Raw genomic sequence first — 17,536 nt, forward strand, 5'->3', positions numbered from 1 at the left:
GTCGCCGCGGCCGCGGCTTTCCCCCGCGCAGGGGCTCGCCGGAGCCGCCCGCAGCCAGGGCTGTTCTGCCTCCGCTTGCAGAAACCGCTCCTGCGCCTCCCTCCCTCTTCCCCTCGCCCTTTCCCCGCAGCGCCGTCCCCCCGGCTGGGGCATGGTGCGGGCTGCGTGGTGGCCCGCGATGCCGCCCGCCACAAACAGCCTCGCGGGCGGCGGTGGCAGCCGTGCGTGGGGCGGCGCGTTGCAGGGGTCTGCCGGGCAGGATCGGGGCGCGTTGGGGTGCATGGCGGGCTCGCCGGGGGCTCCTCGGGGTGAGCGTGGTGCGGGGCGATGGATGCATCTCCCTTGTGTGCATGGGGAGCGTGTCGTGTGTTTTAGCTGGGAGGGGTGTGTACAAACAGCCTCGCGGGCGGCGGTGGCAGCCGTGCGTGGGGCGGCGCGTTGCAGGGGTCTGCCGGGCAGGATCGGGGCGCGTTGGGGTGCATGGCGGGCTCGCCGGGGGCTCCTCGGGGTGAGCGTGGTGCGGGGCGATGGATGCATCTCCCTTGTGTGCATGGGGAGCGTGTCGTGTGTTTTAGCTGGGAGGGGTGTGTAAAGGGTGTCCCCCCCACCGCCCCAGGAGGACCGCAGGTGAGCTTGGCGAGGGGCTGGACTGTGCGTGTTGTCCAGCGAGCAGGGTGTGCTGTGTGGGTGTGCGCGGTGTGTGATTTGCGGTGAGCAGTGTGCTGTGTGTGGGTTTGTACTGAACAGTTAGCGGTGTATGCTGTGTGGGTGTGTATTTAGTGTGATTTGCACTGAGCAGGGTGTACTGTCTGGATATGTGCTGAACACTTAGAGGAGGGTGTTGTGCGAGGCTGTATTTCTGTGTGGGTGCACTGCTCAGGATTTGCAGCGAGGGGGTGTACCGCGTGGGGACGTACTGGACGGTGAGTGGGGTGTATTGTGCGGGGATGCACTGAACGGTGTGCAAGGTGTTGTGTGGGGTTTGCAGGGAGCGGGGCGACCTGAGCAGTGTGGGTTTCTGGGGGGGGCTGTTTGCTGTGTGGCTCTCGGAGGGGAGGGGACCATCCAGTTTTGGTGCATCACACGTGGGCTTGAAGCACATGCCATAGCATCCTAACCTGTCCTCCTTCCATCCCAGGGCCCTGTGGATAGGAATGGACGGACAGACGGCTGCTTTGCCAGCCTTGCCCAGCAGCGCCACGGTGCATACGAGAGCCCCGGCAGGCAGGTTTTGACGGCCGGCGTGGCGAGCAGAGCGGGACCGGGCCAAGCCGTACCTCCTGACTTTTCTGTGGTAGACGCGAACCACTGTGTGGATTGGGTTTTTAAGTCACGAAAGACGTTGTGCCACAGCTGCCGTCACCATGAATGGGCTGTCGGTGAGCGAGCTGTGCTGCCTCTTCTGTTGCCCACCCTGCCCCAGCCGGATAGCAGCCAAGCTGGCCTTCCTGCCCCCGGAGCCCACCTACGCCATTGTGCCCGAGCCAGAGCCTGCGGGCAGCACCAGCACCAGCTCGCTGAGGGGCGGCACGCCGGGGCGTTGGAAGCTGCACTTGACCGACCGGGCAGATTTCCAGTATGCCCAGCGGGAGCTGGACACCATTGAGGTGTTTCTAACCAAGAGCAGCCGGGGGAACCGCGTCGGTTGCATGTACATCCGCTGTGTGCCAGGCGCCAGGTAAGTGGCAGCCGTGTGGCGGACACATCCGTGAGCTCTGGGCTCGCTCTGGGCAGCGCATGGCAGAGCCCAGATGATTCCAGCCTCCCTTGGCCACGGTTCTGATCCCAACTAGGAAATTCTCTCTGTGCTTGTAGGCTGGGGCCATCGTGCCCATAGGGAGGTGTGACCCAGCACCACCTCCTGCCCTGAAGTGATCCTGTGCTAAATCCGGCATGCTCCACAGGGACACTGCTTTGTCCCGAGGTGGGTTTTGGAGGCAATGCATGCTAGAGGTTGGGCTGCCAGGATCTGCTTTGTTCATGACATGAATGGGGCGTGGAATTAAAGAAAAAGATAGAAAAGGGCCCTGACTCCTGGGTTCCTTTCTGAGTCTGGTCTGTGCCTCTGTCTGCTAGCTGAGCAGGCCTCCATTGGGACTTAGTTGTGCCACTATGGGGGTGAAATACTTTGAGAGGCGATAAAGGAAGCTGCTGACCCAGGTTGGAGGGTCATTATTGTCACTGAGGGTAAACCCTGGGGCCGCAACCTGAATGACTTCCTTCCCTGCCCTCTCTAGACCCACCCAGACCTCATGGCCTTGCAGCAGCCCCCTCCCCAGGTCTTACCAAGGGCTGGCACCATTTCTCTTTGATCCTGCTTGGCTCTTTGGGGCCTGGGTGGGCCATAGAGGAGCTGCTGAAATCCCAGAGCCAGCATTGCTTCCTTTTGCCACCTGTGTGGCAAAGCAGCCACAGACCGAGCGGGCCATGAGCCCTGTGCTGGCCCCTTCCAAGCCAGTCAATACATACAGCCAAAGCTTGGTGTGGGAAGGCTTGTCTGAACCTAGTGACCTGCAGAGTCACTCATGCATAGAGGTTAGACCCAAAGGCACTGTGAGCTCTTCCACTCCAGCTCCCTGTGCAATACAGACCCAAGACTTTCACCCAGTTACTCTTGTGCTGAGCCCAGTCTCTCATGCTGGGTTTGATCAGATCTGCCAGAAAGGCATTGAGTCTGGATTTGGAGGCATCCATTGAGGAAGAAGCCACCCTTCCTTTGGAGGGCTGCGGCAGTGGCTCATCCTTGTGTGCCCCCCAGGGTAGCCAACAGATCCAGTGGCTGCTTTTGGAACTGCTGCCTGAATTATTAGAAACATTTTGTTTTTAATCAAGTAAAAAAACCCAAAAGAAATGAAGCTGGATGGGATTTAGGAGCATGAATATGAAAAGATTTACTTCCCTCCCCAGCTTTTTCCCCTTCTGCTTTTTCTGCAATTGCAACTTTTAGAGTACATAACTTCTCTGTAGCTTCCCCCTTTCCTGGTGTAGGTAACTGCACCAGGGCCATCACCTGGTGTCTGGGTGTTATCGTCTTGGGAATTATCCTTGCATTGTATTTATTACAGTAGCATCCAGATGCCCCCAGGAGCTCAGTGCCCCATTGGGCTGCAGCCTGGACTGCTAATCTTGCTGGAATCCATGCTCTACCCAATTGTACTTAAGGCCTCAGCTGCCCTGTGGAAACGCTCGCTGGCCCAGCCCCAACCCCTTGGAATCTGTGACAGCTGGGGCAGGGCGGGCCAGGGAGTGGCACAGAAGTTTCCTTATGCTATATGTGCCTAGCTCTATATGTTGCTCTTTCACCTGCTAGGGTTTAGGGCCTGTCTGATGGAGCTCTTCATGCCTGTGGGGTAGGGGGGGCGGGGGGTTGAAGAGAAAGGAATCAGCAGCTGTTTCATAAGCTGCCTGCACAGCTGGAGCCTCCTTGGAACCGCCTTTGTGCCCCATCTTTGCTGCATTTGTCTCCTGTGTGTCTCATGGTGCGAGTGGCTCAGGGCTGGGCAGATTCCAGCTAGTTTGCTCCGTGCATGGGAGACTTCCCCAGTCAGTGGGGCATTCTTTGCCCTCTAAGCAGCCCTGGCTCCACGGTATTGCAGAAAGACCTGCTGGCACTGGAAGATGGTGACAGCAGCTGGTTGTCACCAAGCAAGGGGTGTCCTGGCTGCTTCCTTGCTTGGAAAATTGCATTCTTCCAAACAGAATCCTCCTTCCTGATTCAACACTGATCCTCTTCCTTCCGCATTCAACACTTACAGTCCGAAACTGTTCTGTAGCCTTCCCCTGTGAAGTCAAACAGGTGCTGAATCCCAGCAGAGCGGTGGCTGCCTTTGATGATGACTTCCTCTGTCATGAGGTAGATTTTTCCTAGTCTGGAAAGCCATGTTAAGAGTGAGCAATGTGGGACAACTAGATGGGTATTGACAAAACTGGCAGAGCAAATAAAACACTGTCTTGCATTTACCGATGCATCCCAAGCAAGACTAAGGATACCATCCTCCTGTTCTACTCGGCCTTAGTGAGGCTCCAGCTGGAGTACTGCATGCAGGTCTGCATTTCAGGAAGAGGGTGGAGAAGCTTGAGAGAGTCCAAAGGAGGGCCAAGTGCATGATTAGAGGTCTGGAGAGCAGGTCATATGAGGAGAGGCCGAAAGACATGGGACTGTTCAGCCTGGAGAAAAGAAGACTTAGAGGGAACTTGGTGGCAGCCTATAAGTATATAAGGGCCTACATCAGTGCCTGGAGGAGTGTCTGTTCACCAAAGCACCCTAGGGGAAGACGAGAAACAATGGACACAAACTGCTTGAAGATCGCTTCAGATTGGACATAAGGAGAAATTTCTTTACGATTCGAGTGCCTAGGGTCTGGAACAGACTCCCACCAGAGGTGGTACAACCACCTACCCTGGAGATCTTTTAAAAAAGGACTTGATGTGTGCCTTGCTGGGGTCATCTGACCCCAGCAGCCTTTCCTGCCCAAGTGCAGGAGGCTGGACTTGATAGCCTTGTGAGGCCCCTTCCAGCCTCTAACATCTATGAATCTGTGAAACCTACTCTTCATCCCACCATCATGGGTGCCATGCTGGACGGGTCAGGTGCCTCACTCCAGTCCCAGACGGGTGAGTTCGGGTTCTGCTCCAGACTCTCTTCAAAAGCTGTCCCTGGTTGACACAGATGTAAGTGGGTGCCTGGTCATTCAGGCTAGGGAGTCCCAGGCAGCTGGGTGTAATGTCAGCCATGTCAGTCCCTTATGTGCTATGAGCAAGCTTGATGGGCCTTGAGCTGTGGGAAAACCTTTTGACCCCTGGAAATCCAGAGCCAAAAGCCTCATCATCTGTGTTGGCAGGGATGAGCCAGGAGATGCACTATTAAAGTTACACTGGCCAACTCCCCGGCAGAGATGTGGTGGGTGCCCACAGAGGCTGAGCCCAGCCAGTTCCCCATGGCCAGGAGCTACAGAGGGCTTTTATGGGCAGAGCAACATTGGTTAGTGGAGAAAGAGAAGAGGAATTACTTCCCCCGCAGAACTCTGCCAACAAAGCAGTGATGTGTGGGCCTCAGCCCTGGTGTGCACATGGAAACATCATGGGGGGATTTAGCTGTGTTAGTCTGAAGTCAGGCAGAAGGCAGGGCAGGGGGCACCTTAGTGACTGACTGAGTCAGAGAGGCAACGTAGGCAACGACCTTCCTCGGATGCCAGTGTCAGACCTGATGCAGTGGGCTGTCACCTACAAGAGCCTGTGCCTCTGAACAAGTTACTCTCGGGTGCTGCCTTCTGCATGGGAACGTCAGTGATGTACATAGCTGCGGGATGGTAAGGCCAGGGCCCCACCGTGGCAGGCTTCATGTCACAGAGCTCCCTCTCAACCCACGCGCTTCACCCAAATGCTCACCTTGGGAGGTCGTTTGGCTGCCTTGTTCTCCAGTGGCTAGAAACCTCCTCCTCGTTCCCAACCTGCCATGTCCAAGGCCGGCTTGGACCCATTTACGCTTGTGCCAACGTTGCCCTCTAAGCTTCAGCAGCCCTTTCCCCTTCCTGGTGTTTCCCTGAGGTATTGCTAGGAGCCAGCATAGCTCTGCTCAGCTTTCATCTGGCCAGCCTGCATGAACCCAGCACCTTTGGGCTCCTGTTCTGCAGTTGACGTAGACAGAGCTGGATTTTAGGAGTGCCTCAGATACCAGCCTGGGCCTCGGGCACCTGGCGTTTCTTCCCAGCTCTGCCACTAAGCTGCTCTGACTTTGGGCAAGTCACTTCTTGCCTCGCTTCTGCTCCCACCCTCAGCCTGTGTGCCATTTATATCATCAGCTTGTTGATGCATGAATTGGGCATTTCTCACTGTATGCGTAGTGCCTGGTACAAAGGGGCCCTTAGCTCAGCTTGTAAGTGCCTGTGCTGGTCATAGCTGCAGGCTGGCATTGGCCTGTCATGGTCGTCAGGAGGGATCCATGGGAGTGGGCATTGGCAGAGTAATTTTTTGGAGGGCTGCTGTAGGGATGGAGTAAACGTTGGGACTGTTGAATTAGGGGGTGGAGGTTAGAGGTGGATAATTAGTGCAGTTTGGGGTGTGCCTGTGGCCGTCTCCAGCTTGTGGTCACAGTGGAGGTCTCCAAGGGTGGGGAAATGAGCTGCGGTTCTTCCCTTGGCATCTGACTCGAGCTGTGGGATCCTCAAGGGTGTCCCCTTTTGCATGGTGAGAGCAGCTGCCTGCAGCTGTTGTGTTGGGAAAGGTGGGGGGCTTTGTGGCTGGGGGCCCCGAAGCCCAGTTGGATTTGCCAAGTCCAACTAAGGGGAGAGGGGGCAGCCCAGGCAATAAGGAATCGGCCCCAGACCTGGGTATAGGGGCAGACTGAGAGGGATCGTGGTATGGTATCCAGGCTTTGCTGGGGTCATCCAGACCGCTCCAGGGCTCAGCTGGGTTACACCAGGGCTCTGCGAGCTGGGCCATAGCTCTTAGAGGAGTAAGAGGGGTTAAAACAGCAGTAGGATGTTAATTGTAGTCAATTTATTACCTGTATTTAAAGCCTTGGGGGTGGCTGGACTGGGGGGCACTGATCCCAGCTCCCCCCACCCACCTGGCCACTCCCTTCCCGGCACTGAGGTGTTGCCACAAGCAGAGGGCAGGAAGTCACTCTGCGCCATCTCCTGCCCCACCAGAGACTTCGGACCTGGTCCAGGGTTGTTCCCTGCCTGCCATGTGGACCCGAGCGTTCGGGGCCATTGGCTGCGAGTCCAGCCCTGCGTGTGTCGCCTTGGGCTGGTTCCGGCCGAGGCAGGAGCAAGAGGCCCAGCGAGGGAGCCCAGCTTGGGGGGCCGGGAGTGGAGACTTGGCAGCCAGCCCCCTGCCAGCCCAAGCAGGAGGGTGTAAAGGGCTGATCCAGGCAGACAGGTGCCCCCACCCCATCCCCTGCAGGCTGCCAGGGGTAGCGTGTGGCTGGGACAGGCTTATTTTGCCTTAAGCCGACGAAGCGCATTAGCACCTGGTCCGGCTGCAGGCACTGTCTGGCCACCAGCCAAGCCCCTCGCTGCCTTGTAAACTTCAGCAGCTTTGTCGGCGCCAGCCCCGTCCCTTCTCCGTCTGGCTGCAGATGCCTTGCGCCAGGTGCTGGAGCTCTGATCACCTCGCCGGCTGCTGCAATCCAGGGTGCGTGTCACTGCTCCTCTCCCTGCCCCCAGGCTGGAGCCTGCCAAGGTCCTGCTTCCTTTGGCTCAGTTTGAAGTCGTGGTTTGTCCTGGCCACCTTGGCTACCTGGCGCTCCTTCCACTGCCCTGGCTCTGACCTTGCCAAGCTAGAGAGGGCAGAAACAGGGAGCGGGACTCGCAACAAATCATGAGATTTAAAACAAATGCAGCTTTAATTCTAGTTTTCACCCGTTTTTGAAGGCTTCCCCTCCATTCCTCTGCCAACAGGTGTGAGATTGGCAGGTGGGAATTCAACCTTTAATGCATACGCAGGAAGGCCCCTGTCCCTGGCTTCTCTGAGGGAGAGACCCCAATGCCTGCTTGCTTGTCTGACAGGATGTATGGCTGTTCCCCTGTTACCATCCTGACTTCCTTGCCTGAGACCCACCTGCAGGGAGTCCACCTTTCCCTGCCCCAGCGGAGGGGTCCAGGGGCAGGGGCACTGGCAGAGGACTGCTGCTGGGGTCATGGGCCATGGGGAGGCCCTGAGGCAGTTGGATCTGTTGGATCCAGATCTGGACCTGCTCCCATCACCAGCTTCCTGCTGCCCAAAACCCCATTCTCTGCCCTCGGGCCCCTCCACAGAGGCAGAGCCTGTCAGCAAGGGCAGTGGCATGTCCCTGGTGAGCATGAGCCCTGGCCTGGCCCCCTTGGCTGCCTTGGGGACCTAGGGCTGCAGTGTCTGGGAGGGAGGGGGAGGGGAGGTCCTGCCTTTCCCACCCCAGACCCTAATTGGGTAGGGACAGTGCCTCAGCCCAGCTACAAGATGACTCTTGCACAGGCCATGAACACAGAGGAGCATCTGGTGTCCTGGTGATGGCTCCTGCCAGTGGCAAAACCCTGTGACTCATGACATGCTCACGGGAGCCAGCAGCCCAGTGTGGGCGGATGCCTGTGACGTGTCCTGGATGGGGGTCTCCCACCCACACACCATGCAGACCAGCATTGCTCCTGGGGCCCTGGCAACAGCACTGCCTTAGGAGGGAGAGCGTGCCACCTTGAGCCAGCCAGGCCACCCCCTTTCAGCCCAGGGAACCGAGTTGAGGACTGGGACCCTTTTGCCCTTCCCTGTGAGAGGAGGGCTTCATGCTGTCCCAGTGTGGCCTCAGGCCAGCATTACCACAGCAGCCAGCCACTAGTAGGGTTCCCACTGAAGCATGTGCCAGGCCGGCCCTGCCCAGCTTATGAGACTATGCCAAGCCATGGCTTGCAGTGGGGCTGCTTGGGTGTGTGGAGCACGGGAGGGCAATGGACTGCCCCCAGGTGTGTCTGCAGCAGAGGTGTGGTGGGGGAGGCCAGGGTCTGAGGCTGGGACACTGGTGCTGATTGTCGTGGCATCATTTCTGTCTGTATAGGCCCAGCCCTTTGCCCCCCAGATGCCTTGGAGAGTCTTAGGCTTGTGGGACTGCCGTCTTAGAGCTGCTCAGTCTCCCTTGAGTGGCATAACGGGCTCCATTGAGTGGGGGCAGGGGTTGGTTGCGTCCTGACTCTGGCACTGAGGGACTTGTGGCTCCCAGTGTCTTGGGGAACCTGGCTGCAGATGTGCCTTTCAGTCCATCTCCCCCAGGATCACGGGCTCTCAGCCTACCCACCCCTGGGCTCTCCCTTGCCCTTGGCCAGTGGGTACTTCTGGCCTTGTACCAGGCCACCCGGCTCATCAGGGTCTGGCAGGGGCATGAGGCTGCCATGCCCAGTGCTGTCTGTGGCTAACCGGTGCATCTTCTCTCTGCCTGCCAGGTTCACGGTGCTCTTCTCCCATGGCAATGCTGTGGACCTAGGCCAGATGAGCAGCTTCTACATTGGGCTGGGCACGCGCATCAACTGCAATATCTTCTCCTATGACTACTCGGGCTACGGCGTCAGCACGGGGAAACCCTCGGAGAAGAACCTTTATGCTGATATCGATGCTGCCTGGCAAGCGCTGAGGACACGGTAAGTCCTGCTCTGGTCCTGTCGACTGTTTCAGAGGCCCTCGGCTACAGTGTTGGGGAGGGAGGGGGGAGGGATGTTCTGCCTTTCCCACCTCAGACCCTAACTGGGTAGGGACAGTGCCTCTGCCCAGCTACAAGATGGCAGGGGCACAGGCTGGGGTTGCAGGGGTTGTTTGTCAGCAGTGTGGGGAAAAGCAGAATTGTCGGGGGGAGCTCAGGGCTGTTGGTTGGGGTTCAAGGGCTCTGGCACATCCTTCAGTGCTGTTAGATGCCCACACTACTGGAGCAGGGGTAGGGGTGGTGTCCTGGGAGCCTGCTCTGGTGGGGGGTGAGTCTGTCCCAGACCCAGCACAGAGCACTGGCATGAGCTGCAGCAGCTCATACAACATTTAGCTCTGACGGTTGGCAATTTCCACCCCAGTGTGTTCACTGCATAGGAGGGCCCTGTTTGCTCCACCTGGACAGGGCCCTGGGGTACCTGGTGGGATTGTGCCTGCTCATGAAGGAAACTACCCACCCTGTGAAAGCTCTAGCCAGCGCAGATTGCCACGGCCCCTCACTCAGTGCTGAGTGCTCAGTGCTGGGTCCGTCACCATAAGATACAGCAGCCCTCGCCTATGGGCTGCCAGGGATATGTCTCATCCTTTGCCCTACCCCTCCTGCTGAGATGAGGCAGTGCTTGATTGTGGAGCTCCCAGATGCCAGGGTAATGGGCACGTACTGAGACATCAGCTGTGCCCTGGCCGGGGGCTGTGTACTACTGTAGCTATGTCAGCAGAGCGGCATGGGGGAGCTGCGGAAGAGCAGGGGGGAGGGGAAGGGAGAGGAAGCTGGCCTGCATGCTGGGGCTAGGAAATCCCGTGAGGCCCATGCTCTGGAAAACAGGAAACCTTGCTGGCCAAGGCAGCGCTGCACGGAAGGGCCTCGTGGGGCTGGGAGCAGCTGTTCGCAGGATGGAGTGGGCTGAGCTAGTGTGTGGCACAGGCAGGGGCTGGAAGCCCCCAGGGCACTCGTGGGGATGCAGACTTCCCTGTGCAGGGAGTCCAGGCCATTGCTGTGCCAAGGGTAGTGCCAGGGCTCAAAGGCCCTGAGGGCTGAGGAGCTTTTACTGGCTCCTTCATTGGCAGCCTCAGGGAGGAGACCTGGGCTGGGCAGGCCGCAGAGGTTGAATGCCCCCACCTAGGATTTACCTTGGGGCAGGGAGTGCAGGAGGGTCCCCATGGAGTATCCCATGTTGGATGTGGGCTGGGATTGAGGGACAAGGCAGTCCCAACGATTGCAGCACAAGGGTGGCAGAGGTGGAGAGATGCCTGGCCTGTCTCCCCTGCAGGCAGGCTCACCATCAGGAGTCCATGGGCTTGGCAGAATGCTCTCTTCCTGGCTGGCACCTCAGCCCTGGTGACAGGCAGTGGAGATGGCAGGTGAAAGGGGAGGCCAGGGTTCAGGGGATGCTGAAGGGGGCAGGGGACATCTGAGAGAGCAAACTCTTCTGGGTGAGTCCTGCTGCCTGGTCAGGAGTGGGGGAGCCGTTCTAGCTGCTTTGCCTGCCATGGACCCTCCTGAGAGAGACGATGAAGGTGATGTGTGCATTAGCCCCCCAGGGCCAACAGGCTTGTGGAGGATGAGGCTCTGCAGACCCAACTGCCTTAACTGAGCTAGTTTGAGTCCTGAGAGCGGTCAGGCCAGGAGGGCACATACTTCCCCATGCACTGTATAGGCTGGCCAGGTACCCCGAGCCCCTCCTCCACACACACACACACGCCTGTGCTGCGGTGCATACGTCCTCCCAGGAGCCCTGGCACTGCTGTTGCCAGAAAGCCCCAGGAGGCCCAGGTGGCATGTGCTGTGCACTGCACGCTGCCAGGGCAGTGTCACCGAGGCTTGGCAAGGGGGATTGTCCTCCCAGATGAAGGCAGTGAGTGGCAAGGGGCAGAGCGTGTCACATGGCTTGCATAGAAATGGCCAAATTCCACCTTCCCAGCCTGTGCCCCCAGCCTGCTCCCCTGGGAGGAGATGACAGCTGTGTTTCTAACACAGTCGACAGACAGGGCAACAAACACCGTGCCAGGCTGTCTTTGCCTGCCGCAAAGAATCCCCCAAGGCTTGTTTCTCCTCCTGCCTGGGTGCAGCACGGTCCAGCATTGCCCACAGGCATTAGGTGTTTGCATACAGTGCCGTCACTCTTAAGGGCCAATCCTCTTGCCACCACGATGCCGGGGGGCTCCTGGGCTCGTGTGGGCAGATCGAAAAGCAGAAGGCAGGAGAGGAGGACACAAGGGACCATTTGCATCTGTTTAATGGAGCCACTGTATCGGCCCCTGGCATGACGGTCTCAGACGGGGGCCTGGATGACAGCATGAAATGAGCACACCCAGCAGTAGGGCACCCCCGCCACTCTGCCCAGGAGTTAGTGCCTGGGAGACCTAGGAAAGAGATAAGAATGGGAGGGGGGCACACAGTGCCCCTGGCACTGCAGAGAGTCCTTGAAAGACATGGGGCAGCCAAGGAACTTGGGGGTGCAGGGTTGGACCAGGTGCTTGGCTAGTAGAAGCACAGAACGTGCCCTGGAGCACTCAACTGAGAGCAGGGCCCACAGGGCTGTTGTGCATGCAGTCCCTTGCAATGGAACAGGCAAAGTGTGGGGTGGGGAAACTGAGGCACAGGGAGGGGACATAATTTGTGGCCCCCCTACACACTGCACCCCATAGCTTTCTTGCTGAGCCTTCTGGGAGGTGTTGGCTATGGGGCCGCCTCTGCCTGGCTCCTGGGTTCACGGCCCCCCACCAGCTCTACTCTGCAGCTGGTCCTGTCCCCGGGCTGGGCGGCCTGTCTGTGGCACGGGAAGGAGGGAGGCCCGTTGCTGGTTGCTCAGGGCCAGGCCCTGTCTGCTGGGCTGGCTCCTGCCCAAGGCAGCTGCGCTCAGCAGGCGATGCATCTCCCGGCACCATGGCAAGCCTTCCTGCTTGGGGGGAGGCAGGACATATGTGGGGGATGGGCTGGTGTCGCTGGTTCAAGCCCAGTCTTGGGGAGCAGGCAGTGGTACCGTGGGTGGCTCCATTTTGGTGACAAGAAATGCAGCCTAGACAGGACCCTAGCATAGATGAGCTTTCTACCCCTGCGTGGCACTGTGTGGGCTGGGTCTGTGTCACAGCTGCCCCTGTCACCTTGATGGGCCACGTCTCTGCTTGGCTCTGTGCCACCACCGCAGCAAGAGCATGTCCTAGTGCTTCTGGGTGCTCGCAGGGCTCGCTGCAGCCACTGTGCTGCCAGAGCATGAAGTGGCCCTGGCAGCCAGCAGAAGGTGTTGGAGAGAGGGGGGAAGCCTTGCCCTGCTGGTACCAGGGTGGCTGGGGGTCAGAGGGGCTGCGGGTGCTCTAGGTGCCGGTACACTATGCTCAGAAAGGCAGCAGGTATCTGTGCCAGGCCTTGGGTACTGTTAATTGAAACCACTTCAGTGGTGCTTGACAGGTCTGTAAGGTCTGCTTCTGCCTGTCAGCTCCAAGCTCCAGGCCTAGGATAAGAGCCACATCGCAGAGCGGGTCCTGTTGGTGCACAGGCGGAGGGGTGATTTGTCTTTCCTGCCTTGCTGTCCCGGATGCATGACGAGCCTCCCTCCTACTGATGATCAAACCAGTCTGTCTCCAGGCCCAGGAAGGTGCTGATAAGGCTTTTGACATCAGAACGAGCCCCATGCTGTCTCTCCCCGCCCCCCTGCAGCTGTGCGGGGGGAGCCTGGAGCCAGGCAGATAACCGTGTCCTGCCCTTGAGGGTGGGTATCTAGGGAGCGCAGGCAGCAGGAGTGAGGGTGGTAGCAGGCACCTGCGTGCTGGAGCACAGCTATTCCAGACAATGCTGATGTCCCAGGCACCACCTCCCCCTGCCTCACCTGCGCCATCTGCCGCCTGGGACAGTGCTTATGTGAGCCAGGACAGGGGGTGCCGAGAGCTGGGCTGCCAGGGAGCCCCCAGCCTAACAGCTCTTTGCAGCCTCTCCCTGCCTCAGCCCCCTTCCTCCCACTGCCACCTGGATCCCTGTTGCCTCTTTGCCCCCATGCCAGCAGGTCCCTCAGTACCTCCCCTTCCTCTTCCTTGTGGGAGCAGCCGTCCCCTGCTCTAAGCCCCTTTCCATCCCCTTCTTGCCATCCGCTGCCGGCAGTTTGACCCTTGGGTCTGTACCATGATCCCCAGGTCACAGTGTGGACAGGGCTTGCTCAGATGTACTGATCCCCGTGGTTGATGACCCCTGTGACTGATTCATAAGCCTGCAGGGACCCCTGGCAGCTTCCCCTCCAGCCCAGCCATGAGAATATAGGGATGTCCATGCATCTGGAATGAGGTGGTGTGTCCTTGGGTGTTTGGTGTGGAGCCAGCTCCCTGCAGAAGGGACAGGAGCCAGATTTATTCCTCACTGGGGTGGGGGCGGTGAGGAAGGGGTGTATTCACCAGTGGCTGCAATGTGGACCAGGATTGGGCCCTGAGGGGGGCGGGAGGCAGCTGCAGCGAGAAGCGATGACTCAGTGCTTTGAGCTCGAGTCAGCATTTTGGACTGGCTCCCAGGTGGGGTGCGGTCTGTGGGCAGAGGTGCCTGGGGTGACACCTGCCAGCAGCTCTGGTTTAGGGCAAGGACAGCAGAGCTCGGGCCTCATGGTGCAAGTGCTGGGCTGGGACTCAGGAGAACAGCTCTGACACTGACTCCCTGGGTAACCTTGAAGATGTCCCTGCATCTCAGGGTCTCAACTCCCCCCATTTAAGGTGGTCACCCAGCCTTTTTCTCCATGGGGAGCTGGGCAGCCTGGGCTCCAGCTTGTGTGCGTGGTCTTGGCTAGAGATGGAGAAAGCCCGGAAGAAGGGGAGGGAAGGCAGCTATCTAGTGGGGGTGGGGCAGGGCTTCTGGGAGGAAACTGGTGGCTGCAGCTGCTGTGCATCATGTGGGACTTCTGTATAGACAAGCGGAAGAAGGACATGGGGAGGATTATCCTGTACGGGACTCTGGGTTGTGGGGAGGGAATCACCTGGTGTGTCCTCTCTGGGAATCCCTGATGGGGGGGGGATCCTTTGGTCCTGCATGTCGCATCCCAGGATCTGCAGTGAGGGGGGTCGCATCCCCTGATGTGTCTCATGGGGTCTCTGCTGGGGGGTCCCATTGTCTAGTGTGTCATATACCAGGGTCCCCAGCAGGGCAGTGCCCTGAACTGCTCACAGTCAGACTCCTCAGGCCATCTGGCCCCTCCTTTGGTCTGAGGGATGGTGCCGTGTTGCTGTCAGGCCCTGGAGTAGCTGCTCTCGTGTCTCTGGGACTTGTGTGTTGGCTGGAGGGTGCCCTGCATTAACCCCTCGGCTTCCCTCCTTTCAGGTACGGGATCAGCCCGGAGAACATCATCCTGTATGGACAGAGCATTGGCACAGTGCCCACCGTGGACCTGGCCTCGCGCTACGAGTGTGCCGCCGTCGTGCTGCACTCGCCCCTCACCTCGGGCATGAGGGTTGCCTTCCCGGACACTAAGAAGACCTATTGCTTTGACGCCTTCCCCAAGTGAGTGCCCCCTCGCTTCTCCAGCTGGGCACAGACACCAGCAGCCCACAGGGAGCTTGGCCTTGCAAGGGATCGTGGGCACTCCTGAGTTCAGGCCCTCCTTTTGGTGACAGGTGCCTTAGTTGCAGACCTGACACTCCCATTGCCATGGAAGTGCCATGGCAACTGTGTACCAGATGGCAGTGTCTGGATCTGCAAATTGGTATCCCCTGGCTGCCAGCTGTCCCCTGAGAGAGCCCCCCCTGAGGTGGGGAAGGTCCCAGCACCCTCCAACTCTCCCCTGTTCCCCTGCCATTCCCAGCAGTGCAAAACCACACCTCTCCCTAGGCCCAAAACCAGGCAAGACATGGAGCAGAGATTTGCCGCTGCATCTCCCCAGGCCCCTCTAGAAGAACTCGGGGGAACCTGCCAGGAGCTGTTGCATGGCTGCAGTGGCCTGAGTTGGTCAAACCCTTTATCCCTCAGCCTGGGCCCTGGGAGCTCTTGGCAGGCATGAATGGAGTCTCACAAGCCCCCTGGCCCAGGGGCAGGAGCTGGGCCTGTCTGTGCTCCCTGTAGCGTGGTCAGGACAGACAGCTGCCTCCCAGCAGTGGGGAGAGATCAAGACACACAGTCTGTATCCATGCTGGTTAAGACGCATCTCATTCTGCACCCAGTGGTGGGTGTGGGGGTGGCATGGCTGGTGTCCTGTCCGGCCACTCCAGGCACCAGGTCTCCACTTACAGCTGGGGCAGCCTTCAGCGCTCACCCAGCACAAGGCTGGACTCAGACACCTTAGCAAGACACCTTAGCTGCCCTGTCCACTGAGCCCCATTTGCAGTGATGGAGGTGGGGCTGCCCTGGAGGTCCCGGGGCCTGCTTGGTCCTGCAGAACCAGTGTTAGGGGGACAGTGTGCAAGGTAAAGGGGCTGGGGGTGCAGGGGTCTAACAGAAGAAGCAGTGGATTTGCCACCGCTACAAACCCTTAATTTCTGGCTGTGTGCACCCTGGCTCTGCTGTGGGTTCTGGGGGGCGCTGGGCTCTGGCATGCAGCAGGTCCAGCCAAGTGATGAGAGGGCCCCTCTCCACCCCCAGTCTGTAGATCTCAGCATTTGAGGGGCCAGCTGTGAGAACAGTGTATTTAAACTTGTTAAAGGGGCACGTTTGGGCTGGAGTCACTGAGGACCAGTAAACACGAAACCTGGGGGCACGGCACCAGCCGGGGGGGTTACAGCCCAAGTCCTAGTGGGGGCTAATCTGCAGGCCTTCCCCTCGCATCAACATACTCTGGGCCACGTGCAATTGGTTGCTTCTCATCTTCCACCCAAGAAGTAGCTGCACTTCCCGGCTGCCCTGTAGTGCCAGGGCTGTGATGTTGCCTAGTGCCCCCTTGTGGCATCAGGTGCCATTGCTGTGCAGGGTCCCTCACCGCAGGCTTGTTTCCTCTGCAGCATCGAGAAGATTTCGAAGATCACCTCGCCTGTCCTCATCATCCACGGCACCGAGGACGAGGTCATCGACTTCTCGCACGGGCTGGCGCTATATGAGCGCTGCCCCAAGGCAGTGGAGCCCCTGTGGGTGGAGGGTGCAGGACACAACGACATTGAACTGTATAGCCAGTACCTCGAGCGCTTGCGCAAGTTCATCTCCCAGGAGCTGGCGAGCCAACGCAACTGAGCAGCCATCTCCGCCCCGTGCTGAGCCAGGCGGGAGGGCACCGGCTCCTGGAGGTGCCATGAGCTCAGGCAGCCTCAGCTGTGGCCGACCGAACTGAGTAGCTGGAGAGAAGCTTCAGGTCCTTGAATGTACATTGCGTGTCTCATGACATCTTGGGCAAGTCCCATTTGATACAAGCACAGTGCCCTTGCTGGACCTCCCCTGCAAACTGCATCCTGCCAACAGGGGCGCTGCACGGGAGCCTGGGGGACAGCAGCTGTAGAGGAGTTTTCCACCCCCATGGGTGTCTTGGGGGGCGGGGAAAAAGGACAAGGACCCATCCCTCCAACTCCTGCCCGAGTTGTCTCCTGAGCCTGCCCTGGAGCTGGCTGGGGGTTCCTGCAGCCTCAGCCCTCGGGGAATCACCTCCAGCTCTGACCCCACGGTGCAGCTGTTCTCACAATAGCAATAAGCACTGGGCAAGCTGCAGGTAAGAGAGCAGCACATCCCTGGCAGGATGCCTTGCCGCTGGCTCTGATCACTGCATGGTACATACACACGCCTGCTCTGTCTTACCACCTAGTGCACCCGCCTATGCAGCCAGAGTGGAAGCTGGGCCCTTAACAAGTGAATCAAATGCCAGTGGGAACTGTTGGAGGGGAGGCGGGGGATTTGCTGAGTGGCATTTGCCAGCCTTGGCTGGAAGCTCCTGTGCCTAGCACGTGGCACCTGCTGTCCTGAGAGGGCAGGACGGGTGGGGCAAGGAGATGGCACCATCCCTGCTCTGTGCCCCATTTTGTGTCTGCAGAGGACTCCCCGACAGCAGGTCACCCAAGGCAACTCCTCTGGGTGGGCGGATCTCATGAGTCGTTTTGGAAACAGAAAAACCAAGAGGAATAAAGGTTTAAGATGTAAACTTTTACAGGAGATCTCCATGTCTCAGTCTGAGGGTCCAAAGCGGGGGTGGTTTTGCATCCCGAGATACCAGACCCTTTTCAAGGAGCTCAGTGTAGCATCTAACATAGCTTCTGAGCACAGCACAGGCCCACCAGCACCGGGTGCTACATCGCTGCACATGGGTCATGCCGCACTCAGGCTGCCTGGGGAGTGTAGTAGAGCGGGCACTAAGCCCTGCACTGCAGAGTGCCCAAGCCACGGGCCTCTCCTTCCTCTCGCCAGATGGATAAGCAGGAAGGAAGCATCTGCTTGGTTCAGGGCAGCCTCTCCCTGGTGCCTTGGGCTATGTCCTGTCATGGACCTAGT

The 17,536-nt window shown here is 59.0% G+C and overlaps 1 protein-coding gene across 2 annotated transcripts in view; it reads left to right on the plus strand.

Moving 5' to 3' along the window:
* ABHD17A (abhydrolase domain containing 17A) overlaps nucleotides 1-17,193 on the plus strand; it is an 18,175-nt gene extending 982 nt beyond the window's left edge. The window contains exons 2-5 of one of the 2 annotated variants that reach the window (XM_025208318.1): nucleotides 1,139-1,678; nucleotides 8,913-9,107; nucleotides 14,459-14,638; nucleotides 16,069-17,193. In XM_025208318.1, the coding sequence (XP_025064103.1) occupies nucleotides 1,365-1,678; nucleotides 8,913-9,107; nucleotides 14,459-14,638; nucleotides 16,069-16,294 (915 nt within the window). In that variant the 5' untranslated portion in view covers nucleotides 1,139-1,364 and the 3' untranslated portion in view covers nucleotides 16,295-17,193. Of the gene's footprint in view, nucleotides 1-533; nucleotides 1,679-8,912; nucleotides 9,108-14,458; nucleotides 14,639-16,068 lie in introns of those variants that run through there. The other variant, XM_006027169.3, reaches the window with a different exon arrangement.
* Nucleotides 17,194-17,536: the final 343 nt, after the last annotated feature.

Source organism: Alligator sinensis, unplaced genomic scaffold, assembly GCF_000455745.1.
Source record: "Alligator sinensis unplaced genomic scaffold, ASM45574v1 scaffold103_1, whole genome shotgun sequence".
Classification (NCBI taxonomy): domain Eukaryota; kingdom Metazoa; phylum Chordata; order Crocodylia; family Alligatoridae; genus Alligator; species Alligator sinensis.